Source organism: Procambarus clarkii, chromosome 62, assembly GCF_040958095.1.
Source record: "Procambarus clarkii isolate CNS0578487 chromosome 62, FALCON_Pclarkii_2.0, whole genome shotgun sequence".
Lineage (NCBI taxonomy): Eukaryota > Metazoa > Arthropoda > Malacostraca > Decapoda > Cambaridae > Procambarus > Procambarus clarkii.
This window is the reverse complement of record NC_091211.1, coordinates 15814820-15841083: the sequence shown is the minus strand read 5'-3', so window position 1 is coordinate 15841083 and position 26264 is coordinate 15814820. Positions and strand designations below refer to the sequence as shown.

General features: G+C 42.1%; 1 protein-coding gene across 11 annotated transcripts; it reads left to right on the top strand.

Moving 5' to 3' along the window:
* LOC123766409 (probable ATP-dependent RNA helicase DDX17) lies at nucleotides 1-26264 on the top strand. 11 transcript variants are annotated; one of them, XR_011223510.1, is made up of 13 exons: nucleotides 3-178; nucleotides 7784-7975; nucleotides 10020-10206; nucleotides 10311-10550; nucleotides 15041-15193; nucleotides 15322-15494; nucleotides 16496-16606; nucleotides 17249-17310; nucleotides 17412-17471; nucleotides 18239-18698; nucleotides 19164-19397; nucleotides 24804-24932; nucleotides 25639-26264. XR_011223510.1 is itself a non-coding variant. In XM_069308180.1 (12 exons), exons 1-12 carry the CDS (start codon nucleotides 156-158, stop codon nucleotides 25644-25646), a joined length of 1572 nt encoding a protein of 523 aa, XP_069164281.1. In that variant the 5' UTR covers nucleotides 3-155; the 3' UTR covers nucleotides 25647-26264. The 11 variants fall into 11 exon arrangements, 8 of the variants coding, with proteins under 8 accessions (XP_069164281.1, XP_069164279.1, XP_045611440.1 ...); XR_011223509.1 differs by having other exon boundaries at nucleotides 7730-7975; XM_069308180.1 differs by lacking the exons at nucleotides 16496-16606; nucleotides 18239-18698 and adding an exon at nucleotides 16844-16954.

Genomic DNA, 26264 nt, shown 5'->3' with positions numbered 1-26264 from the left:
CCGCACACGGCCTTTCCACCCGGGTCCTCAGCGGGCGCGTGCACCATCTCCACGCCTCCTTCACATTCCATCTTCAAGCCCGCGGGAGCCAACATCTGCTCCTATTATAGTAATATTTAAAAGTTTAGTCTTGATAAGAACAGAGAAACGCCGTCATGTCGTCATACAGAAATCGCAGGTGAGTAAATAGTGTTAAGCATTGCGAAGGTTTTCCAATATGGCGAGAGGTGTGTGCAGCATCGATTTATCATCTGTGGCCGGTGTGTGGCGTGTGTAGGGGTTGTGGACTGTGTTGGCCCTCACTTTATGTTCGGTGCTTCTGCCCGGCAAATGGTTGGGGGTTTGATGCTGTTTTAAGATGCTTCCCTGATAGTTCATTCACCGCGGCCTGACGCCATTTTGTGTTCTATATACCTGTACATCATTGTCCCGACTATTTAACAGATTAGTAGCGGCTGTGGGTAACTGGAATACGTCTTGCTAGTTGCATCATTGCCAAAAGCATGATAGCCAAATTTTTCAATATTAATTTTCTTGCTAAAAACGCCTAATTCAGATCTCTATTGTGGCCATCTTGTGGCTTTGTTCGATTTTGTGGCGAGTGGTAATGCGCACGGTGGTGCGCCAGCTGTCTGGTGGTGTGGGGCCCGTGTGGGGGCCCGTGTGGTGGTGCTGTGTGGGGGCCCGTGTGGTGGTGCTGTGTGGGGGCCCGTGTGGTGGTGGTGTGTGGGGGCCCGTGTGGTGGTGCTGTGTGGGGGCCCGTGTGGTGGTGCTGTGTGGGGGCCCGTGTGGTGGTGGTGTGTGGGGGCCCGTGTGGTGGTGCTGTGTGGGGGCCCGTGTGGTGGTGGTGTGTGGGGGCCCGTGTGGTGGTGGTGTGTGGGGGCCCGTGTGGGGGCCCATGTGGTGGTGCTGTGTGGGGGCCCGTGTGGTGGTGCCGTGTGGGGGCCCGTGTGGTGGTGGTGTGTGGGGGCCCGTGTGGTGGTGGTGTGTGGGGGCCCGTGTGGTGGTGGTGTGTGGGGGCCCGTGTGGTGGTGGTGTGTGGGGGCCCGTGTGGTGGTGGTGTGTGGGGGCCCGTGTGGTGGTGGTGTGTGGGGGCCCGTGTGGTGGTGGTGTGTGGGGGCCCGTGTGGTGGTGGTGTGTGGGGGCCCGTGTGGTGGTGGTGTGTGGGGGCCCGTGTGGTGGTGGTGTGTGGGGGCCCGTGTGGTGGTGGTGTGTGGGGGCCCGTGTGGTGGTGCTGTGTGGGCGCCCGTGTGGGGGCCCGTGCTGTGTGGGGGCCCGTGTGGTGGTGCCGTGTGGGGGCCCGTGTGGTGGTGCCGTGTGGGGGCCCGTGTGGTGGTGCCGTGTGGTGGTGCCGTGTGGTGGTGCCGTGTGGGGGCCCGTGTGGGGGGCCCGTGTGGTGGTGCCGTGTGGGGGGCCCGTGTGGTGGTGCCGTGTGGGGGGCCCGTGTGGTGGTGCCGTGTGGGGGGCCCGTGTGGGGGGCCCGTGTGGTGGTGCCGTGTGGGGGGCCCGTGTGGTGGTGCCGTGTGGGGGGGCTCCGTGTGGTGGCGTGGGGGGGCCCCCCGTGTGGTGGTGCCGTGGGGGGGGGGGGCCCGTGTGGTGGTGCCGTGTGGGGGGCCCCCGTGTGGTGGTGCCGTGGGGGGGGGCCCGTGTGGTGGTGCCGTGGGGGGGGGAGCCCGTGTGGTGGTGCCGTGGGGGGGGGAGCCCGTGTGGTGGTGCCGTGGGGGGGGGGGAGCCCGTGTGGTGGTGCCGTGGGGGGGGGAGCCCGTGTGGTGGTGCCGTGCGGGGGTGCCCCGTGTGTGGTGCCGTGCGGGGGGGCCCGTGTGTGGTGCCGTGGGGGGGGGCGTGTGTGGTGCCGTGCGGGGGGGGGGGCCCGTGTGTGGTGCCGTGTGGGGGGGCCGTGTGTGGGGTGCAGTGTGGGGGCCCGCGTGTGGTGCTGTGGGGGGGGCTGCGTGTGGTGCAGTGTGGTGCCATGGGGGGGCCTGCGTGTGGTGCCGTGGGGGGCTGCGTGTGGTGCCGTGGGGGGCTGCTTGTGGTGCTGGGGGTTGTCAGGGGTGGCCCATGTGGTGCCGGAGGGGGGAGGGGGCCATGTGCTCACCTAGTTGTGCTTGCTGTGGTTGAGCTCTGGCTCTTTGGTCCCGCCTCTCAACCGTCAATCAACTGGTGTATAGATTCCTGAGCCTATTGGGCTCTTATATCTACATTTGAAACTGTGTATGGAGTCGGCCTCTGCCACATCACTTCCTAGTGCATTCCATTTACTAACTACTTATTGTTCTTTCTAATGTCTGTGGCTCATGTGGGTACATGGCTTCCACCTGTCTTCACCTAGTTGTGTTTGCGGGGGTTAAGCTTTGCTCTTTCGGCCCGCCTCTCAACTGTTAATCAAATGTTTACTAACAACTTTTTTTCTCCACACCACACACACCCCAGGAAGCAGCCTGTGACAGCTGACTAACTCCAAGGTACCTATTGACTGCTAGGTAACAGGGGCATTCAGGGTGAAAGACACTTTGCCCATTTGTTTCTGCCTGGTGTGGGAATTGAACCCGCGCCACAGAATTAAGAGTGTCCCCTTGGGTGTGTACTACCCGTGTTAAATAATCCATCCTTGTTTACCCTGTCAATTCTTGAGAATTTTGTATGTGGTGATCATGTTTCCCTGAGCTCTTGTTTTCCAGCGACGTTAGGTGCAGTTCGCGCAACCTTTCCTCATAACTCATACCTCTTAGTTCTCGAACTAGCCTAGTGGCATACCTCAACTTTTTCCAGCTTCGTCTTGTGCTTGACAAGGTACAGGCTCCATGCTGGGGCTGCATATGCCAGGATTGGCCTTGCATGTGTGGTATACAAGGTTCTGAAGGATTCCTTGCACAGATTTCTGAAAGCAGTTCTAATGTTAGCCAGCCTCGAATAGGCCACTGATGTGTTGTAGGGGGCCATGTGGTGGTGTGGGGGGAGGGCCCTGTGCGGTGTTGTGGTGGGGGGGCCCGTGCGGTGTTGGGGGGGGGGGCTTGTGCGGTGTTGGGGGGGGGGGGGCTTGTGCGGTGTTGAGAGAGGGCCCGTGCAGGGTTGTGTGGGAGAGGCCCTCCCCGCATTTTGCACATAATAAAAATGTGCCTTTGTATTAAATGTGCTGTTTTAGGTATAGTATGCCATGGCATATTGCATTATCCAATTGGCGAGTTTCTTGGACCTGCAGCCGAAGAGCATATTGTACCAGGCAAAAGCTGTGCATGATTAGGAGTTGCAGATTGCCTCACACAACTCAAATTGGCTCCCACCAGCCAATTTATACAGTATCCTTTTATTTTTCTCAAACACCACACAATGTCACTTATAAAGGTACCATAATCTAGGTACTGGTAAGGGTAATTAACACTAATACTCTTCGAACGCAACTTGAGTTCAATTTTTTTCTCTTGAGTCCGAGCATTGGGCATGTGAGTCAGATAAAAAAATATTTGTATAAAATTCATTTGTCTGATCGACTTCGGGATACTGTAGTTACAAAATGGGCGCCTTTAGTGCGCACAATTTAATACCAAAATGAAAGATGTAACACGAAACACATCAGAACACTGGAAAGATAAAAATAATTTTATGATGAGCGTCAAAAATTAAAATGTTAAAATTCCATTTATTGCTCTATTATGAGACTAGTTTTAAAATACGCACCTTTTTATTGCGAACAATTTGATATCAAAATGAGACGTAACACAAAAATTGATGTTATCAAACTGAACGAGTGTACACATTTCACTGATGTGCAAATTGTTCATTCACTGGTAACTTTAGGCTATGCTAAATGGAGTCAATCTTGGCTTTTGGACAATATATGCATATACAGTACAACACCTGCATGGAATTTAATTGTGAACATGGTAATACCAAAACGAGCCACGTAGCTTGAGAATTAAGGTGAGAAAACTGAAACGAGTATACTCATTTTACTGATTTTGTGTGCTCATGGGTAACTTGCCAAATTTAGGCTTTGCTGTGGGGAGGCACGCTTGGCTTTTGGACCTTATATACATATACACCTGTAGGGAATTCTATTGCGAACACAATGATACCAAAATGAATGACGTACAAGAATTAAGGTGCAAAACTTGAGTTCGTGCAAGCGTGCAGAGCGCACGCCCGGGACGTGAAAGTGTTAATAACTATGTGTACAGAACAAGATCACCAAGTTTGCTAGACTGATGTCAGATGTTTTCATATAAAATTTCTGCTGCAGCATAATTCATAGTTCGTAGAAAGAATGAAATGTTAAACTGTTTGTGAACTAGCTAACAATGTTAGGAAAACACTTGCTTACCCACAAAATTTGACTTCAGCTATTCTTTAATGTACAGTGATACCGTGGTTGACCCATACGTGTATCAACAAGTTCGCAAATTGAGACAAAGCTCGTAAACCGATTCAAATTTTATGAAGAATTTGAGCTCATAACCCAAAAAATTTGTAAAGAGAAGCATTCATAAGTCGAGGTTCCACTGTACAGCATTATATTATACTGGTAATCATTGTTTGAACCTAGGCTCTTTAACCTTAGTTTGTTCTATAATGCAACTTGATTTTAATATTTAATGGCCAATAAGCAAGTTTAGGCAAGAGAATTAATTTAAATGGCAAGATTTATGGGCTGAATTATATTTTTGCACTATTTTATTAATCTTTTATTTTCTCTCCACTTGGGATTTGTATTTTGCTATACATTTTTTCTGTAAAATGGCTTTCAATTAATTCCAGTGTTCATTTATGCAAATTAAAATTGGATTCTGAGGAAATATGGTATTTCATTTACATTGGTTTGTTTAGAGTACATTTCCTTAAGGGCGCATAATTTAAAAAATATTCGATAAAAATCAAAACTTTAAAAACATTGAGAAAAATGTTTGCTTCTGGCAACACCATGGTGTGCTCTTTATTTTTATCCCCAATATTAACAAGGTTAAAGGTAATATAAGCATGCCCAACACATCCAAAATGACTGGTGCATCATGTTGCACAATTGTCACAATTATATTTACCAGTATTGATTTTCATGAACAGTTATTGTAAATACTATGCTTGTATTGCATATTGGAGTGGATTAAGAATAATTCTGCTTTGTAGGCAAGAATACTATCTTGCTGGAACAATATATATTAGAGTGAGTTGCAATTATATGGCAGTGATATGTTATAAATGTGGGTGATCTGTAGGGGTAAAAATAAAGGTAAGAGAGTTCCACCCAATGGGGTTAGGTAAGTCCTGACCCCAGGGAAAAAATTCCCAACTAAAGAAAAGTAATACCAAATATGGTATGTCATCTAGTGTTGATCGCCTAAACCCCAATACAGTAAATGTGATGGAAACTCCAGCTTTAAATTACCTTAATATAATTTACTAACCCTAAACCCCCCAAGTACTGTACAACAGATACTTTACCTCCTCGATCTCATGTTACCGCCATATAGGCAGGAGACTTTGTTACATTTAACAAACTAGAGGTAAGATCTACTTTCCTTAACCACTGCACTGCTCTGCATTAAAATGACAAACCCGTGGTGTGCCAAAAATAAATTCTTATAAATGATTTTATCTTGCTGAAATGCACTCTCTGATCACGGGAAACTAAAAAAAAAAAAAAAAAAGTGACATACTTTAGCCATGATGGAGCTGGAAAGTTGAGCAAATTATGGGCGCTGAGCGATGGAGGTCACTAGACCCCGAAACCCTGCGGTGCGGCAATTGCTGGGAATATAATGTTTCACAATGGTTTTTTTTTTTTGCGATGTAATATTATTCAAAAGTTTGTAATTTGTGGAGTTTATATACAGTAGTTCAATATGTGGAACATCTATATGCTCAAAATTGTGGGGCTCATATGTGTGATATAATATATATTCTACAATCACTCAAACCGTGTTTTGCCATTATTACACTATATACACATTGTACATACCTGTCTACATACGTGTTCACCATAACACACCAGTAAGTTGGTATGGTGAGTGGCCACGACACAGCAGCCAGCAGACTGCCGATTCACTCCCTCGTTCAACACCCGCTCACCAACATTCCTCCTCACCATTGTTTACCATAATTGTACAACTAAGCTGGTATGGCGAGTTCAGGCAATAAGAGTGATCGCCCCACACAGCTGACGGCTGCCTCTCCCACCGGTTCAAGGCCAGACACTAACATTCCTCCCAGACATACTGTTTGTGGTGGTGTTACACTATACGGAACACATATATACAAGTATCTACATGTTTATTCACTAACTCTACAACTAAGCTGGTATGGTGTCCAAACAGCATAGTAGCCACTGCACAAGTCACACAGCTGCCAGCAGCCTCATTCACTCCCTCACCAAAATGGCTCCTTCCAACTTCCTTCCGTCGCTAATAACAGCAAAACAAAATAACAGCAAAATGCTGTTATTACACTATATACACACATTATAAGTAACTACATTTGTATTTATCATAGCAAACCACCAAGCTGGTATGGTGATTCCAGACAATAACATGTTGACCCCAGCCAGCAGACAACGCTATCTCCCTCCCTTGCCAACAATTCTCCTCCCACCATACTACGCACATTGCTGATTCTCACCACAATCCTGCTATTATCAGAATCCTGATCACTAAATTATGTAAATGAATAATTTTCCACATGTTTATTTTGTAAAGGAACATAAGTCGTTTGAAGAATTTTAGATGGACAAAATAATGGCAGTGTGCTGTGGCTAGCATTGTGAACATCTTTCATCAACAGCATCTGATTCAATAATATCTGAACATTGTACAGTCTGCCAGGCCCTTCTGTAATACTGTCATGATTAAATAATACCAGATACATATATATTTGGACGTGTTTAGGCGATACTATGGTAACGAGGTGAACAGCAATGCTGTTAGCTCATGCTGCGTGCGCCAGCCTTGGTTGCTCACTCGGTACTTAGGCCTTCACACCCGGAAATGTTACCCAGGATAAAAAAGTGTGTTTAGGAGAGCCCTGAGGAAGCTGATGTGAACCCCGTGTAGCCACGCGAGTTTGAATGATACGCTATACAGTACCTTGCTGTACAGTACCTACGAGCGCCCTGAGGTGCCTTGCGCACCACCCAACAAGCGCCTCGAGGCGCGTTGCGCAGTGCAGTGGTTAAGGGACAACACATGCCACTTCGCAATAATATGCAACAAGTGTTCAATAGTCATCCCCAGAGAACTTAAAACTTGGCATGATTGGGGGGGGGCATAATTTATACTACAACTAGATTGACTACAGATTGACAACAACTAATACAGTAGAATTGAAATCAGTAAGGTACATTAAAGATTAGGTGCCATTACTATAGCTATGTGCATTAGATATAAATATATAAATATATAATTTATTTTTTAATGTGCTGTTTCATTCAATTTTTTTGTTAATAGTTAATAGCATCTTATGCGACTGAAAATTGTCTAAGAGAACTTTGCAGTTCTAATGTCAACAAAATTTAATTGAAATTTAATAACTTAATTTTCGAAAATGTGTCCTTAAGCCAGGTGTTTTATTGCTGGCACTTTAAGTTGTTTTAGATGCCTGCAGTGGAAAGAATCTACTTAGGATGATACCCCTCATTGCAAGGAACTCTGGATGACTTTGTGAAGTGGATGAAGCTGCTCAACATAATTCGTGCTTTCTTTTTCAGGTTCATTTATATATAGTTAATCCCAAGGTCCCCTTCTAGGTCTCGCTCCCGTTCTCGTTCTCGCTCGCGTGACCGTGATCGTCGACGTGGTAGGGATGACTGGGGTTCACGTGGTGGGTGGAATGCAGCTGGTGGTGGACGGCAGTCACTGAAAGGAAGGCAGCCAGGCGAGCGCCTTCGGAAGCCAAAGTGGGACCTGTCCAGACTGACTCCCTTTGAGAAGAACTTCTATCAACCTACACCGACAGTACTAAATCGTCCACCTTATGAAGTTGAAAAATATAGGCAAGTACATTTGGCTAAACATTAAAATTAGATTTTGGTATTAATTGTGCAATACAGTACTCAAAAAAGTCATTTGCCGAATTCAAAATAATTTTTCCAAAAAATATTCAGCATTGTTATATATTAATATTAAACGTGTCACAAATTACATTTAAATTTGTAAATTTCAAAATAATTTTAACTAGGCAACATTAAATGAAATCTTGTGCCTCTACTGCATAACGATAGTAAATTTGGCATTTAGTACAGTAATTTGGCCTGGTAAATTGGGCATTTAGTATAGTAATTTGGCCTGGTCATTCAGATATAGTCCCCCTCCTAGGAAACTCAGTTGTAACTTTGCCAAATGCAGATAGGGAGATAAGGATGAAATAATTTAATAGTCTGAAAATGACAAGGAAAGTATTGTACTTGCCTAGTTGTGGCTGTGGGGGTTGAGCTCTTCGGTCCTACATCAGAACTGTCAGTAGACTACAGGTTCCTGGGCCTATTAGGCTCTTGTATCTACATTTGAAACTGTGTGGAGTCAGCCTCCTCCACATCACTGCCTAATGCATTCCATTTGTAAACTATCCTAACTGAAAAAATTCTACTGTTTCTGTGGCTTACTTGAGAATCAAGTTTCCTTATGTCCCCCCCTTGAGCATGTTCGGCCAAAGCTAAATGGTTTGTCCATTCTGTCAGTTCCCCGTCAGAATTTTGTGCGATCATGTCTCCCCAGACTCGTCTTGAGGGTCGTGAGGTTTAATTCCCATAGCCGTTTCCCAGTAACTCTTACGTCTCTTCTCTGGTACTAGTCTGGTGGCACACCTCTGAATCTTTAACTTTGTCTTGTGTTTAACTAGGTAAGTACTACATTCTGGATCTGGATACTCCAGGATTAGACACATGTGGTACGTAAGGTATTCATAATTCCTTACATGATTGTATTATTACAATGACTTAATGTGGGTGCTGCAAATTTACTAAAATGGCTTGTTTGGTGTCTGCCAATTTTTGTGTTTCATGTTAACATGTCATTGGCCAAACTAGTTTAGCCATCTTAAATCTTTGCCTTTAAACACGTTCTATACTGAGAACATTCCCCCCTGCCACATGCATAATAAGCCTCTTGGTTAGCCTTGCTCTGCAACATGTACTATGCAAATTTAATTTTCCAAGTGATTTTAATGTATTTCAATATCTGAATCGTATAGGTGGTAAAGGAAGTGAAATAAAAAAAATTGCAATCTGATAACTTCATTATCAAAATTTATATATTATAAATTTTGTAAGAACTTTAAATCAGGCAGAATTCTTTCCAGATATGCTCCAGGTGCACTGGGGAATCTGAAGTGTCCTTAATGCGTTTACATTAGCGTAATTTTAAAATTTTACATTGGCAAATGGTCGCCTACTCAGCACAGTACAGCATTCGAGTGCCGAGGTTCCTCTGAACTAAATTGCGGTGCAGCTGACAAAGTAGTTAACAAATCGCACATGACATTTTGTGCACAGCAAGGTATTCTTACAAAGCTGTTGGAACATTGTAAGGTTAAGGTGAAAGTTTTGACGAATAAGGCCTGTTTGTAAAGTGGTGCATGTTGCTCCTTCACACTAGCACGTTATCTCGATTACAAAATCACAAAAAAAAAATCCTAATCAGAAGTGTCAATCAAACCTAGGCAGTCTACTTAACATACCGGAGCCAGTAATAAGTAAATCCATGAAGCTTCAATATTGCGATGCTTTAATTTCCCTGAACGACTGCAATTGTTACATTGAGGTCAATTGCAGTGTTCACAAGGACACATTGCACATTATCTAGCCCCAGTTACATCACACATACAAGTTAAATGACTAAGATACAAATTGGTCTGAATAATTAGGGCTGTACCATTTTGTATAAATATTGTATTATGAATTCACCTATATGTTTTGCTATTTTTCAGAATTACATTTTCATTGATAGTAGTGCTTGCTACTTTCCTGCAAGTAATCTACATAAATCTCATTTGATATCTTCTAATTAAAATTTATTCTTTCAACTGGCTGTCTTTCACAGGAATGAGAAAGAAATTACTCTTCGTGGTAAGAACATCCCAAATCCCATCCAGTACTTTAGTGATTATAATTTCCCGGACTATGTTATGGCAGAGATCAAAAGACAGGGCTATGAACAACCAACACCAATTCAAGGTCAAGGATGGCCTATTTCACTGCAGGGAAGGGACTTTGTTGGTATTGCCAAGGTGAGTATTTCTATTTTACTAATAGTTTTATCATGCAAAACTATAGAATATATATTTTCATGTAAAACTTTGGCCTGTGTTCATACACAACTTTGTAATTTCAGACTGGTTCTGGCAAAACGTTAGGATACATCCTGCCAGCAATTGTGCATATAAACAACCAACCATATTTGGAGCGAGGCGATGGTCCGATTGCACTCATCCTAGCCCCCACCAGAGAACTTGCCCAGCAGATACTAACAGTTGCACAGGACTATGGGGCATCCTCAAAGATCCGGTCCACATGTGTATTTGGAGGTGCACCCAAGGGACCACAAATTCGTGATCTTGAAAGAGGGGTTGAGGTAGGTTTTTTAAATATCCAAATATATTTGCTTCATATTATGTGTTGTAGTTGTGTAAAAGCTGAATTTTCTAAAAACAAATCCTTAAATTGACTTTGTTCCCAAGACTAGGTCTGGGATTTATTGATATATTCTTTTTATAACTTTCTTTTAAAGTTATCAAATTAGTAGCTTAATACTGCCAATGTTTGGGGGAAAAAAATAATATATAATTGTATTTATTTATATTTATTTCTGAGCCTACTGGGCTCTGTCATATCTACATTTGAAACTTGGAATAAATGCTCTACAAGAGGAGTTCCTAACTGGGAGTAAGAGAATGCAGAGATAAAATGTGCCTCATTAGGAAAGTAACTAAGTAAATAGTTTTATAAATTTTACATTTATTAATTCATGGGGAAGGGTCATACAAGCAGGAGAAAATGGTTTCAGAAACCATATCGTTATCAAAGTATAAGTACTGGATGAGCTATGCTAACTGTTCAGTAATCCTTCATATAGCACTTTGGAATTAACGAGTTTAGTCCACAGCCTTTTCCCTTATAAATTTTTTCAAACTTTATAAATCTGTTTACATTTGTTTGTGATTTGTGTAATTTGTTGATTTTGTAGATTCCTGTTAATCACCCCTAAACATGTATGGTACCATGACCACTATACCAATGATTCTCATTGCATGTTGATATGTTGTACATTGTACAGTACGGTGATTACCAGTACTGCGTACATTTAGATGGCATGGGTTCAAATCCTGGCCGGGTCAAATAGTTCTTAGTGATCTATGGCTTGTGTGTTCATACAGCTTTCTCACATAATATTGATTTGCCTTTTTTCAAAAATATTTCCATACACAAGTTATTGTTATCTATGAAAGATATTGCATTTGATTTGCAATATTTTTCCAGCCGGCAATTGACACTGTCTTTGACAACCATTCATTTCCAACTCCCTTTCTTGGAAGAATGCCACATATGATTGGGATTCCTCCTTTGCTCCAAACTAATTCTATGGCTGGTATATTCCATACCTTTTTCCATACACAAGTATAGTTCCTATTTGGAAGAATTTGTAGTAGGGGCACTCGCTTAATGTGCATTCCCATAAAACTCGTGGAAACTCCTGGCCCAACTGCTGTCTTGCTCCCCAGAGCCATTTTTCTAACTCGGAACATTTATATTAACTAGTTTGTTGAATTCATCTTGCACTAATGCTTTGAAACTGTTTAGTGTTTAACACATTTCTTTTTCAGTATGTGCATTTGTACTCTGGATCTCATCATTTGTTTTTTATGAATTTATAGAATTGGTTGAATTCCATTTTTATTTGTAATTTTGTGCTAGTTAGGAGTCTGGCATCTTCCTGTAATGATTTTCTTGTTCTCTGGCCCTCCTTGCAATATCTTAGTCCTCTTCTGTAATAGCAACAATTTCATATTAAAAATGGAATGAGGGATGAAGAAAAATACAATGTTGGAAGTGGCTAGGGAATGCAGTCAGGTGAGGAAGGAGGCGCGGGACAGATACTGGCAAGACTTTGCTCAGTCCATTGGTAATACTAAGAACCTTAAAGACATATGGAGAGCAGTAAATAAAGTCAGGGGTTGTAAGACCAAATTCATTGCTCACTCAGATCCAGGGAAGGTTGCTAATGAGTTAGTAGATAATTGGGCTAGTGCTGCTGGTATGGAGTCCTTACCTGCAGACACGAGAATCACCATTGAGTCATGGGAAAATATTAGAAATGGAGTAACTTTATGTGCCTTAAATACAAGATCTATAGCGTGCACTGAGATAACTCACGATGAGCTACTGGATGCTATAAAAAGTGGCAGCTCTACTGCTCCTGGGAAAGATGGAGTAACGTATGACATTCTTAATTATTTAGCCGGTATGAAACCTAGTCCCTTACTTGATTTGTTTAATATGAGTTATAGAGAGGGAAAGTTACCAAGAAAATGGAAAGAGGCAGTCATCATTCCTATCCCTAAGTCAAACGGTGGCTACAGACCTGTCTCCTTAATATCCTGCTTTTGTAAAATGATGGAAGGGATTTTGTTAAATAGGCTGCTCTACCTTGTAGGTGATAACATGTCCAGTAATCTCTTTGGTTTTATCAAAGGCAAAAGTACTGCGGATTGTCTCTTAAAGTGTTTGTCTAATATGGATGACAATTGTAGAGTTTTTGTTATCTACAAGGAGCATTTGATAAAGCCAATGGGGAAGTAATCTTATACGAATTAGCCAATCTGGGAATAACAGGGAGATTGTTACACTGGATAAGGGATTATCTACAAGGCAGAAAAGGTCAGGTGTATTATCAGGGATGCATGTCTGAGGAACGGAGGTTTCAGTTAGGTACCCCACAAGGGGGAGTATTAAGTCCCACCTTATTCAATGTATTAATGAACAAATTAGCATCAGAAATGTATCCTCCAGGGGTCACGACGATCATATATGCTGATGACATTCTTATACAAGGCACTTCCGGGAACAAAATTCAAACTGCTCTTAACATACTTGGTACAACCTGTCACAAGTTAGGCTTAGTTATAAATGCAGATAAAACCAAATATGAGTATAGGAAACGAAGAAATATAACACTCTAAATGGTGTGGAACTGAGCCGTGTTCAGAAGTACAAGTATCTGGGCATGTATGTTGGATACACATGTGAGAGTAAGAATGCTGAAATAAATCATATCAGCACCTTATGTAAAGCCCGTCTGCATCCTCTAAAAGCACTAGCTTTTTCTGGTAAAGGTGTTGGGGTACCTATCTTACGGATGTTATACATAAGCACTGTTCGGTCCCTGATAGACTACGCAGCACCCGTTTTGTCTTACACAGGCCAAGGCAGAATTCAAAAAATAGAGCTGATACAGAACGAGGCTATGAGGATTATTCTTGGATGTCAAAGAAATGCAATGATTGAAATAATGAGAATGGAATTAAATTTACAGTGTGTGTGATAGTCCGTGACATTAACACTAGAGTAGCTATTCGTTTCATGCGGAGAAAAGGAGGGGATAAGCTGTTTGAGAGTGTTCAGACCTGCTTGAGTGACGTACACACTTCCAGGAAACTGAGGGAGACACGCTACACGAGGGGATTAGCTCATGACCTCAGGGAATACGATGTACTTGACTGCTGTAAACCCTCTCGACAGGGTAATATGTCTGCTCCCTGGAAAGTACAGAAAATAGACGTCGAAATTGTACCCCTCAATGTGAAAAAGATTCATCATGAACCGGGACAATTACGGTGTATGTATGGAAGCATGATATCCCGGTTACCAAGAGGCAACAGTTTACATGTATATTGCGACGGGTCGGTGGTGGAGGATGGCAGGGCAGGGTGTGGTGTCCTAATAAGGGAATATACGGAGTTTGGGACTGTGGACAGGAAAATTGAACTCCGGCTTAGTAATTATATATCATCCACACAAGCTGAACTGCAGGCCATTCTGGCGTGTTTGGAGGAAGTACGTCATGACGACAAAAATGTTTTTGTATTTGTCGATAGCCGAGGAGCACTGGAGTCCTTAAACAGTCGAAACCCAGTCTTCATGTCTATAGTTGAGGATTGTAAGAGAAGAATAGCTGAGATACAGCTGAAAGGTCATAGTGTGAAATTCATGTGGATTCCATCTCATGTTGGAATAGTGCTCAACGAGGTGGCGGATGACTTGGCCAAACGTGCCACATCAAAACCACAAATTGACATTGAATGTGAATTCACAATGAGACAAATAAGAAGCAAAATCAGAAATATTCAGGCACAGGCGGGAGTGGAGAGGAGAGAGATAATGTATGAGAGAAGTCTAACCATGCAACACTACATGTATGTGAGTCAAAACACCCTTTTCACTTATGGTAAAAGGAGAAATGCTTGGAGTGACTCTGTGTACATGCGGCTCAGGCTTGGGTACAAATATTACTGGGAATATGGGATAGGCGTTCATGATAATGACACGAAGTGTAAACTATGTGGTATGTTAAGGTCTCACACCCTTGCCCATTATGTTCTTGATTGTCCGTTGATTAATGTATATAGAAACACTGAGATAAGGACTGTTCCTGAGCAAATAGCCTGGATGTGTCACAAAGGAAAGGTTGATGATATTCTTGAGAGATATAAGAATTTTGCACCAAGACTGTAATATTTTGTTGAATTATCCGTATAACTAGGTCATAAAAGTATTTGTGTACGTCTGATACCATACCACTTGTGAAGGAGGAAATGTACATGTTTATCTCTCAGAATGTTTGGTAACAGGTTTATTGTTTGTGATGTGTGTCTATGTATGTACTAACACATTGTACTGAACGGGGTGAGAATAGCTTGAGCTACCTCATCCCTTTGTGTGTATTTTACCTCAATAAACTTATTTCAATTTCATGTAAATTTCAATCGCTAAATATGAGACATGACAGGCGTGGTGGCAAAACCTGCTTGCTAGCGTTATTTACACACTTGTTTTTTTATTTTTTAGATTTGTATTGCTACCCCTGGACGTCTTATTGACTTCCTTGAAGCTGGAAAAACAAATCTGCGGCGCACAACATATTTAGTATTAGATGAGGCTGACCGCATGCTGGACATGGGTTTCGAGCCACAGATAAGGAAAATTGTAGACCAGATTCGGGTGAGTCTAAGACAAATTTTTTCAGTACAGTACTGCTTAAATTAATTCATATTTAATGGGAACTGCTTAAAATTTTGGTTAAATCTTTTAATGCACAAGACATTTTTTTTTTTTTTTTGTGTACTTAGCCGGATAGGCAAACACTCATGTGGTCGGCAACTTGGCCAAAGGAGGTGAGGAATCTAGCGGAGGACTTCTTGAAAGATTACATACAGCTGAATGTTGGATCACTTTCCCTAGCTGCCAACCATAATATCCTCCAAATTGTTGATGTTTGTCAAGAAATGGAAAAGGATACCAAGTGAGTGAATTACCGTTTTAAAAATGAACTACATATTTGGTTACATTCAACTTGTCATAATTGCTTATATACATTAATGAATTTATTATTTAAAATATCATGAATGCTTGTGACTCAGTTGGTATAAACAAACTATATACTGTACATAATCATAAGTATAATTTATATACTGTATGTGTGTTTGTATGTAATATATTTATAAATTATACACATGCATTTACGTATATGTATTGATGCATATATGAATTATAAATGTAATATAAATGCTGTCCTGCTTTGACAAATGTCAGATTCGTTTCGATAGTGTACTTTCCGAAAACATACATTCAGGTTTTCTATATACCCTAATAGTAGTGTTAACGAGGTACAAAGTGTCAAATGTCGAGTCCTTTGTTCACCCACCATGGGTAAGATGTGCCGCCTCATACAATCTCAAGTTTGGTCTGATTCTGGATACCTTTTCAATCGTGCTGACTGAGAGTGGCTTTGTAATATTTCTTGGATCAACTACCTTGTCATAGCTTTGGTTCATCTTGTATGCTTGTACCAACCACAGCCAATACATACAAAGTGCTTAACTTCATTCTGGTTTGTCTTTTGCATTGATTTATTTATTTTTAGATCTTGCCTTTAGACTTGCCTTACCTTTGCCAAAATCATCTGTGGATGCCAAATTCCACTTTTTTATACAAGTCTAGAAGTTTACATAATATGCCCACTTTTGCTGCTAGTTAAAGCCTTGACAAATACATTAGTTGCATTTTTGGAACACACATTTAGGTTGCATTTTCTGCAAAATAACTGGTTGGCTGGCAAACCTTGCCTAATGTTGCAAGAGGCAAGCAAGCTTGTAGTTGAAAGTGATTCGAATAAAAACACTAATCGATAGGTATTTAAAACAAAAGATTTGGAAATGGGACAGCCTTTTAGTTATATTGTAATGTATATATGCATCATCTTAGAACATAGATACTGTTTTTATGATTTGCCTTGCCCCTTAGACTCCGGCAACTACTTGAAGAAATCATGGCAGAAAAGGAAAGCAAGATCATCGTGTTTGCTGAAACAAAAAGAAAAGTCGACGATTTGACCAGGCGAATGAGACGCGAAGGGTAAAGAAAGTGCACTTTTATGATAGATCCTAAGGATCTGGGTGACATTCTTCTACCTGAAGCTACCTCAGGCCTTTGGGACACAGAGCAGACTTTGCATTTTTGGCTGCTGCAGCTTATGGTCACCTTTCATTTTGAGCAATCTTTAAAAAGGGCTAATGTATCCAAAACCTAGCAAAGTCTGCGATGCCTGCTTGTTGCATTTCCTTAACGTCCCCCTTTCCCTGTTTTCTGTAGGCTGCGCCAGTTGCTCAATGAGATGGCGCAGGAGAGGGCATACAAGACTATAATCTTTATCGAAACCAAGAGGAAGGTGGAGGATGTTACTCGTGGGTTGAGGAGTACTGGGTAAGATAAGAGAGGCATCCTGCATGTTAGTATGCACCATACTAGATGCCTCGGGTTTAATAATGCCCATCTGACCTGGAGAGGGTAATTTGTCTTGTTATATTCAGTAGTACAGTAGCTATTTAAATTTGTCCCCTCAGCAAATGCACAAGATTATTACCAGTCACTCTTAGCATGTTGTGTCCCTTGGGTCTGTAATTTGTAGCTTCTAATTTTAAGGACACTATTATCAATAAGTAGATTTATATTTCGTATGCGTATTTCGATCTTACTGTTTACTTTTTTATTATCCAGGTGGCCAGCAATGTGTATTCATGGAGATAAATCTCAACAGGAAAGAGACTGGGTTCTAAGTGGTGAGTTATGCTAGATTGGTACATATTAAGATGTTGATAAAATTGTATTGCATTATAATATTAATAAGACTCTTAATGATATAATAAATATAAATTTTCAGAATTTCGGTCTGGAAGAGCTCCAATTTTGGTAGCCACAGATGTTGCTGCACGAGGGCTAGGTAAGTATGAATTATTAATTTGCTGTAGCTTTTGTTTGGGATGTGGGAGGGTCTTTGTAGGTTATCGAGGGAGGGTGAGAGATAAAGTCCAGACTGTACATTAGGTGGTTTCATATAGTGGGAAAAAGCGTTTGGCTTGAAGCGATAACTGCAGGTGATCACACATGCTGACAGTGACTACGGTTTCCACCTGTATGATGAAGACACAGGCTCCACACTTGTGGTTGTCTATAGCTTCTTAAGGTTCTGGAGTGATGGTCATGATGCAGGTGTAAGCATGCATCATTGTCCAGACATGTTGTGATGCCTTTATTAATGCTCCTTCAGATCATTACTCAATTATTTAAAGATTTTCATTTATTTGTGACCATATTTATGTATTGGCTCTAAGGAAGATCTGGACTGGCTATACAAATTTTACAAACATTATTATGGGAAAACTGACTTCCTCCAAATGGTGATTTTACATCAAGAAGCCTTGCTAGGGAGTTGATGTATTATCTGTGTTGAGGACAGTAAATACGATATGCAGTTTAGATCTACATTTTAGAAGATATAAAAGTGAATTTTTTTCTAAATAGGTTTAATGTAAGTTTACTTTAACTAAGGCTGTCATATGCTAGCTTATTATTGGGTATGTGACATCGCTGACTATACTGACATATAAAAAAGCCTCCCTTAGATAATTGTGGGTTCCTCCAGAGGTTAAGGAAGCCGTTCCCTTGCATGGAGCCACTGTTAATTCAGTCTGGTCTTCTCTTTTGCAGAGGCACTCAGAGGTAATGCACGGAGGATGTTTCGTTGCATTAGGCTCCGGTGCCTCTTGAGACTTCGTGCATCACTGAGCATGAATGAGCAGTGGTGCCAGGTGTCCACTGGTGCCACCAGACAGATGGCTATGTTACCTTGACCTTCAGGATGTGGCAGAGGTCAACGATGACCAAAGTTTACGGTCGCCTGCAGCCTGTGTTGGTCTCCTCCGACCCACTCTAGTCTGCAGCAGGCCGCACTGGTCTCACCTGGCGTGTCCATCCTGGAACTGTCAATTGAGTCACTACTGTAGCATCGTGACAAGCCACAAGCCCAACATGTGGTTCATGGGGCCTGAACTGGCCCTTGTGCAGCTCTGACCCCCAAACACAGGGCCCTCAGCCCAGGGAATGATGATCCTTTAGGGTCCACCCCGGCCCCCACTTGCCGCTGCCCCTCCCGCTCTGCCACATGAACGTAGGTATCTCTGCGGGAAGCAGTGGTTGCTGGGGGCATGTGGGGTGCATGCTCACAGTACTTTCTAGGTTCTAGTCAAATGCTCTTGATCTATTTTTAATTTTAACGATAAATGAAATTGTCATGAGTGTGCACCCAATGAGGGCTCGAGTGTATCCAGCCACAGGTGTTGTGCAAGAGGCTTGTTTAATGATGAAAATAAAGAAATGCGATCTGTTTTTCTTGGAATTCATCCTTTTATGGGCCATTTCATATTCATATTATAATTGTAGTTTTGTCCTGACCCGTCTTCTTACCGTACATGCGAATAACTGCTGTTTTGTGAAGTGGGCCAGGGAACATTTTAAAAATGTTATTTAAAGTTGATTAATAAAATACCTGAATTACTTATTTTGTTGCTTATACCTTATTGTTAGTTTGTTGACTTACCCTGATTGGTTTTGTAAAATTGCTTTTTATTTGTAGATGTGGATGATGTCAAGTTCGTGATCAACTATGACTACCCGTCATGCTCTGAAGATTATGTCCATCGCATTGGGCGAACTGGCAGGTCAGACAAGACTGGTACTGCATACACGTTCTTAACAGCGGACAATGGCAAACAGGCTAAAGATCTGATAGAAGTGCTAAAGGAGGCAAATCAAGTGGTAAACCCACGGCTTTATGAGATCATGGACATGGGACGTGGGTTTGGCAAAGGTAAGGGGTATTCTATAGTTTAGTTTTAGATTTGTAATGTATGTAATTCAATATGCTTATAGATTTAGCAAATATCATAATTGTATTGAATAAGTTGGTCATTCCAGACATTTGAAGTGTTTAGCAAATAAAACTAAGAGGAAATCTGCATGAATTGCACCTCATGTTGCTAGAATATAAGAGCTTGGGGAGACATGATCACCATATACAAAATTCTTGGGAATTGATAGGGTTTAACTTCAGATATCATGATGCTGCTATATTTAGTAATAACTAATTGACAGTACAAGCTTCATTATCTGGATTTGCTGATTACCTGGAGGAAGGTTTGTACCTAGATGGGGTTCTGGGAGTTCTTCTACTCCAACTCCCTCCAAAGTGTCAATTTGTTGTGGTGGCTGGGTGTTGTTGTATGTGCTATGGTACACACCTGTAGGGATCTATCTCCCAGTCACTCGCAGGAGAGGCTGCCCTTGGGGAATGGTTGGGTGTCCCGGCTGGGGCAAAGGAGAGGAGGGACATCCCCTTCCCCATCTATCCTCACCTCTGCAATAGGTGCTGGATATTTGGGCATAGTCCTTTCAAATCCACAAGTGAGGTGTGTGCCCCTTGTGTGGAGACTGGTCATTCTAAGTGTTCTTCCCAAGACCACTGCTTTAAGGGGATGACTGGTTGGTTTAGGAAAAGTTGTTCAATGTCAACCAATATTTTTTGACTAGTTGTATATGAAAAGTGCTGAAATTGTCCCAAGTTTCAGTACTACAGTGTAAATAGAAAGCGAGATTTTTTTTCAACGTTTTTTACACATTTTCAAGTCTACACTTGAGAACACACGTTTCAGATATAAGTATTCCGTGACACTTTTCTGACACATTAGCATATAATAAAGGATTGCTAGTTTCAGAATTTCCAAAACATCTTTAGTTAATACAAATGTTCAAAGTTCCCCCCAAAAATTATGCAAATATGGCATGTTTATTGCTATTATAAAATCAATAAATGAACTTAGAGAAAAATGCTCTCTAGCAAATGTAGAGAGAGACATGCCCTCCACATATACTATGTAAGTTTCATGTAAATTGAATAAAAAATGAAACTGTTTTGTAAACTTTTGTGTCAATTGGAAAACAAAAACAAATGAATAAAGTCTAAGGTTCTAAAATCTGTGGCTGAGGTTGACATCGACCAATTTTCTCCAAAATTGGCATCCTTACAGATAGGCTTACGTGCAGTCAGGTGTGTAAGTTTGATGCAAATCGTCCGAACTTTTTTCAAGTTTTTTCCAATTAAACTAATTATAATATTTGTTTAATATATGCTACTGTGATAGCAAAGAGTCATAGCTATGATTTCAGTTGACACTTTTGTTTGATAATCGATTTTGATCATTTTGGCTTAATTTTCACAACTACTTCAATATTTTTTTCTCCCTTCCTATTTATGCTACGATGCTGAAACTTGGACCAGATGAAACACTTTTCATATAGAACTTGTCAAAAAAGTTTGATTGAAATCGAGTTTTCATTTATTGCATTTTTCGAACCAGACGCCTCCTTAATTGAGGTCATGGTCATGTCCATGCTATCTTCTCCCGCGCATGTGTACATTACGAATTTGAGGAAGCCATCTTCAATTTGGAACATCGCGATCATTTATCTTTTCCTTAGGCTCGATGCCAAGTATGCTATCTTCCCTCTTCCTCTGGCATATCTTATGCTTTTCATTGCATTCCACTTCTCTCCCTCTCCCACTTTGTTTTGCAATGATTTCCAGCTCTTAGACTTGGACACTTACGCCTCACCAGCTCTCTTATGTTCGGAGCCAGAGGGACTTCCTCCTAGTTCTCCATCTTGTTTCCTTCCTTTCTTTACTGTCTCCTTTGCCCTCTTTTAGTTCTCGCCCCAATCCTTCTCTTGTTGTCTGTTAAGGTCTGTTGTCCGTTTCTCTTAGTCCTCAATTCCCTCTGAAGCTGCTCTTGTTGAGGTGCGCTCCACTGTTTGCCCCTCCCCCCTGACTTGACTGCTTACCAGTCTTGCATGTCCACTTCGGACTCTCAATCTGCCTCTGGTCCATCCTGCTGCTCCATTGACTCCATCTTTGCTAGATTTTCCCCATGGCCCCTTAACCCCGGTTTCACTGATCCTACTTCAATGAAATATTCATGGATTTTATGCAAACTTCTGATAACGCAGTTTTCACCACTTTGTCAACAAGCCGATGCTTGGTGCTTGTCCTGGTCACTTCTGTGGTTATTCCTCTTCTCCGCCCCTCCAGCTTTTGCTGGAGCTCTTGATTTGATATATCAATTCGGCCACTTTACTTTTTCTGTTACACATTGTGTTCTGTGGCCTATATCTTTGCGAGTAAATGTTAAACAGTCTGTTCCATTTCTCTCCCCCAAATGTTCCACTTTCTTGTTCTGATCTTAAAATGCCTGTTAGACTCCTTACCTGAACCTGTGATCCTTTTGAGTGATTTTAACTTGTCATACCCTCTGGGGCACTGTTCTGACAAACACCATGTTAACTCTTGCACTCGTAACCTCTCCTGTCTTGATCTCTACTTGTTCTCTCTATTTCACCTTTTTCTCTTCACTATCCATGGGTGGCAGTTTGCAAAGGCTGGCTGGAATCTTCACCCTACATACTACTATTTCCAACCTCTCCAGTTCTCATCTTTATCCATCCTTATTTATTTGTAAGCCCCTTGAATCTTGTCCCTCAGATTTTTGCAAGGATATACAGTTTGCCCTGACCCACTGCGGTTCTATGGTAGCAGGCCCCGATGACATTCATTGAGATGCTTCGCCATCTCTACTCTCCCATGTGCATTTCAGTATTTACTGAATCTATAACCATATCTGGGAGTCGTCGTCAGTCCCTGAGGACTGGCTCGAGGCACTTGGTTCTTCCTATTAGGAAGCCATGGTCTCTAGGGATGCCCTCATAAGAACTTCTGACCAATTGCCCTCGAGAGTTGGGACTGCAAACTGCATGACAATGTCTTCTCGTTTTTGACACCACCACCTCCTAAATATGGCTTTCGCAAGTGTCGCAGCATGACTGATGTCTTGTGAACTTGATCTACATTGGTAGTCTTTGTTGTGAAGACCTCCATTGTTGCTGTCCTTTTTGACCTGGAAAAGGCATGACATCACCTGGCGATACCATATTTTATCCCAGCTGTTCTTTTGGCCTTATTGTGGTAATCTTCACCAATCATGGCTTAGGCTTTCTACAACTAAAATTTGTGCAATGACTACTCTGGAGCAGGCTGTTATGTCTCCCTTTGTCACTTTATGGCAATCCCCTTTTGTACCAAGATTCTGCCAAGCTTTTGGGGTTTATCTTTGACATTCGTTTGTCTTGGTCGCCCCATACCTCTTGCCTCCAAATTGAATGCTTTTATTAAGAACAATGCTATGAACAGAAAAACATAAAAACAAAATATTGCTGAAATTTTCATGACGACGCCAAATAACTGGAATTTTGTCTTAACATTTTTCATACTTTGGAAAATACTCATGCACCGGGCTCCTTAGTTATGGTTGTCCTGCTTATTTGTCTGCTTCTCCTACTCTTGGCCATCTTGATGCTCTGCACCATACTGGGTTATGCCTCTGCTCTGGTGCCTTTCATTTGACTCCTTTTGAAATGCCATGGTGAAACTGGCATCCTCTGCCTACAGGATCACCATGGACACTGCTGTCTTGCACAATTCATTAATCCAGTCCATCCTCTTGTAGTTGGAATTTAACATTGGCTGTTTCTTATCTCCAGGAGATTTAAAACAGTCGAGTTTTGCTGAGTTCCCAGCCATATTGTCCTTAAATAAGCATGCAGATGCTGCCGCTAAGGAGACTATCCACGCTTGTTCCATCTCCCGTAAAGCTAAGGACCAACCTCGTACACATTTAGAATTGGTACCGAAAAATCGGTTTTCTCGGTTGGCGCAGTTTCCCGCTGACCGAGAATATTCGGTTGGCGCTGTTAATGGAATCTAGTTTTCTCTTGAAGATGTCCACGGTTGTTCCGGCAATATTTCTTATGCTCGCTGGGAGGACGTTGAACAACCATGGACCTCTGATGTTTATACAGTGTTCTCTGATTGTGCCTATGGCACTCCTGCTCTTCAGTAGTTCTATTCTGCATTTTCTTCCATATCGTTCACTCCAGTACGTTGTTATTTTACTGCGTAGATTTGGTACTTGGCCCTTCAGTATTTTCCATGTGTATATTATTTCTCTCGTTTCAGCAATCACCCCTGCTCTGAAGGGGAGAGTGAGTACTGAGCAGTACTCAAGATGGGACAGACACAAGTGATTTGAATAGTACTGTACAACCATTGTGATGGAACGTTCACGGCAGAACATTATGCTATTCTCTTTGCTCTTCGTCTCCTGCTTTCTCGCTGTCACTCCTCCTTTGGGGCTGTAGTTGACTTGCAGTGCTCATGGCTCTGGAGTTCTTTAATCCAGTCCATACGGTGGTAGTAGAGATTCAACATGGCTGTTTCTTATCTAGTAGATTTAAGATGAGTTTTGCTGGGTTCCAAGCCATATTGGTGTCTTTAAATGAGCATACAGATGCTGCCACTAGGGAAGCTATTCGCAGTTGTCTCCCGTAAAGTTATTCCTTATTCTGATTTTTACCCAGTTATTAATTCCTCCATCCTTGCAGGGTTGTTGGTCTTCTGTTACTGGTAACAAACTGCGTACTCTAAAGAATAGTGGCCCTGTGGCCATCCTACTACCGTCACCGGAGGTGGGGAAAGTGCTCTAGCAAGGTTGCGTATTGGCCATACGCGCTTAACTCATGGACACTGGATGGAGCACCGTCCTGCTCCTTATTGTCCTAACTGCATTGTCCCTCTTATGCATTACGCATATCCTTGTTGGATGTCTCTACTTCCAGGACGAGCGTGTCTTGCTTTCCGACCGTCCCTGGCGGTCACTTGTCCCTCGATAGAATTCTTGGTGAATTGGATACTTTTGATATCATTCGTCTTGTGCGTTTCTCATTGGCATCCTCAGTGACATTTAGCGCCCTCTGATTATCCCGCACATTTGTTGGTGCTACATGCCCTTCCCTGCTTGGTGCCTTCTTTGACAATTTCTTCCAAAAATATTTAAAATGGGAAAAAATAATGGCAAGGTGTATAATTGTAACTTAGTACAGAGATCACAGTTCTTCAGACATTACTGAAGCTAAACTACTCACTGCTGTAATTTATTCCTACATATACCTTAGAGCAGTCTTTTCTCATCCCACCTGTTTATTAAAATTCAATGATGGTTTATGAACTTTGATATTGGCTACAACCTCAACAAATCTTTGTGCTGCATTGTACATGTCCATTGTACTGCACATGTTACGTTTCAGTATAGTTTTTCATTTTAATTTACAGGACGTAATCGTTGGAGGGGCCGTGATGATGACAGAAGAGGTTTTGGGCGTGATCGTGATCGTGGCCGTGTGGGTGGTGGTGGTGGTGGTGGAGGAGGAAGGAACGGCTACAGCAATGGAAACAGCTATGGTACGTCTGAAGGGCTTGGAAGATTTAACCAGTTTAGAGGCGGAGGCAATAGCAGTGCTGTGTCCAATGGGGTGGGTACAGGCCAAACCAGACTGAATGGTCCTCCTCCGCTCATGGGTCCTGGGTCTATGAAGGCTTCAACCCGCCAAGCAACTACACAGAACCAGTTTAATGGACCCCAACGTCCACCTGTCCAGAAAGCCGGAGCTACCACGTTCAACCAACCTGCCTCTGGAGCTGGTGCTGTTGGTGGCCTAGGCATAATGGGGGCCATGCCTAGTGCCCTGAACTGGCCGCGGCTGCCCTAGTCAAACTCCTGCCTACTGCTCTTCAACTGGGGCCTTGCCAAGTGGCTGCCTAAACTCTGTCTCAGCAACTCTTCACCGAAACCAGTGTCATCCATTCTTCCAAGTTATCTTGTAACTGAACTGATGGTGGGGCCTCACTTGGCAAGGTTTCTCACAATAAATGTATCTAAAATATTTCTTCTTGATCATAGTATACTGTATCACAAAATTAGAATTTCCCTCGTCCAACATTCTGACGTAGTCTTTGAAGTGAATTTTTAAGATAGCATGGCATGTTTGGCAAGTGAGGTGTTCTATTCAGTAGTTATGAGTAGTACGGTATCCCTGATAGGGATACTTCTTGAGTTTTTTTAGTTTTTTTTTTAGATTATCATTGACACTGTTGGTATCTATTACAGCTTACTGAAGTCTGGACTGGAGGTGACCACTTACTGCTGCACAATCCCCTTTCTAGGAAGTTAGAGGTTGCGCACGTTTCCACTAAGTACTTGACAGGCCCGGTTGTCAAGGGTAGGTTAAGTTCGACTCACCCATCATTACAGTGTGGGGACACTGCACCATTCCTCCTTGTCTACAGGACTGCAGTGTGTTTAAGCCAACGACATCATTGTTAGTAAACCTCAGTCCTAAAGTCGGTATTCAGTCATATCCCACATGTCGCTATCAATTTTGATTTAACCAAATATTCCATTGTCATTTTAGGAAATGTTTCCTATGATATTTATATTGTATAGAGGATTTTATTTTTCAGTGTCTAAAAAAATGTATGGACCAAAGGACTTTGTAAACCCAGGACTATTAAAATAAGTTTTTTGCACTGCAATTAAGTTGCAGTTCATTATCTAGTGATGGAAATGTAGTTGGATTTATGGAACGAGTTGTATGGTCTAGGCATATTGAATTTCATTTGCATAACCTATTGCAATTCACTTCATTTGTGTAAAATTTGTAACATCTGTAGTGATCAAGACTGTTTGAAAGGCAAGTGGTATTGTCTTAATATATCCATGACTACTTGATTAAA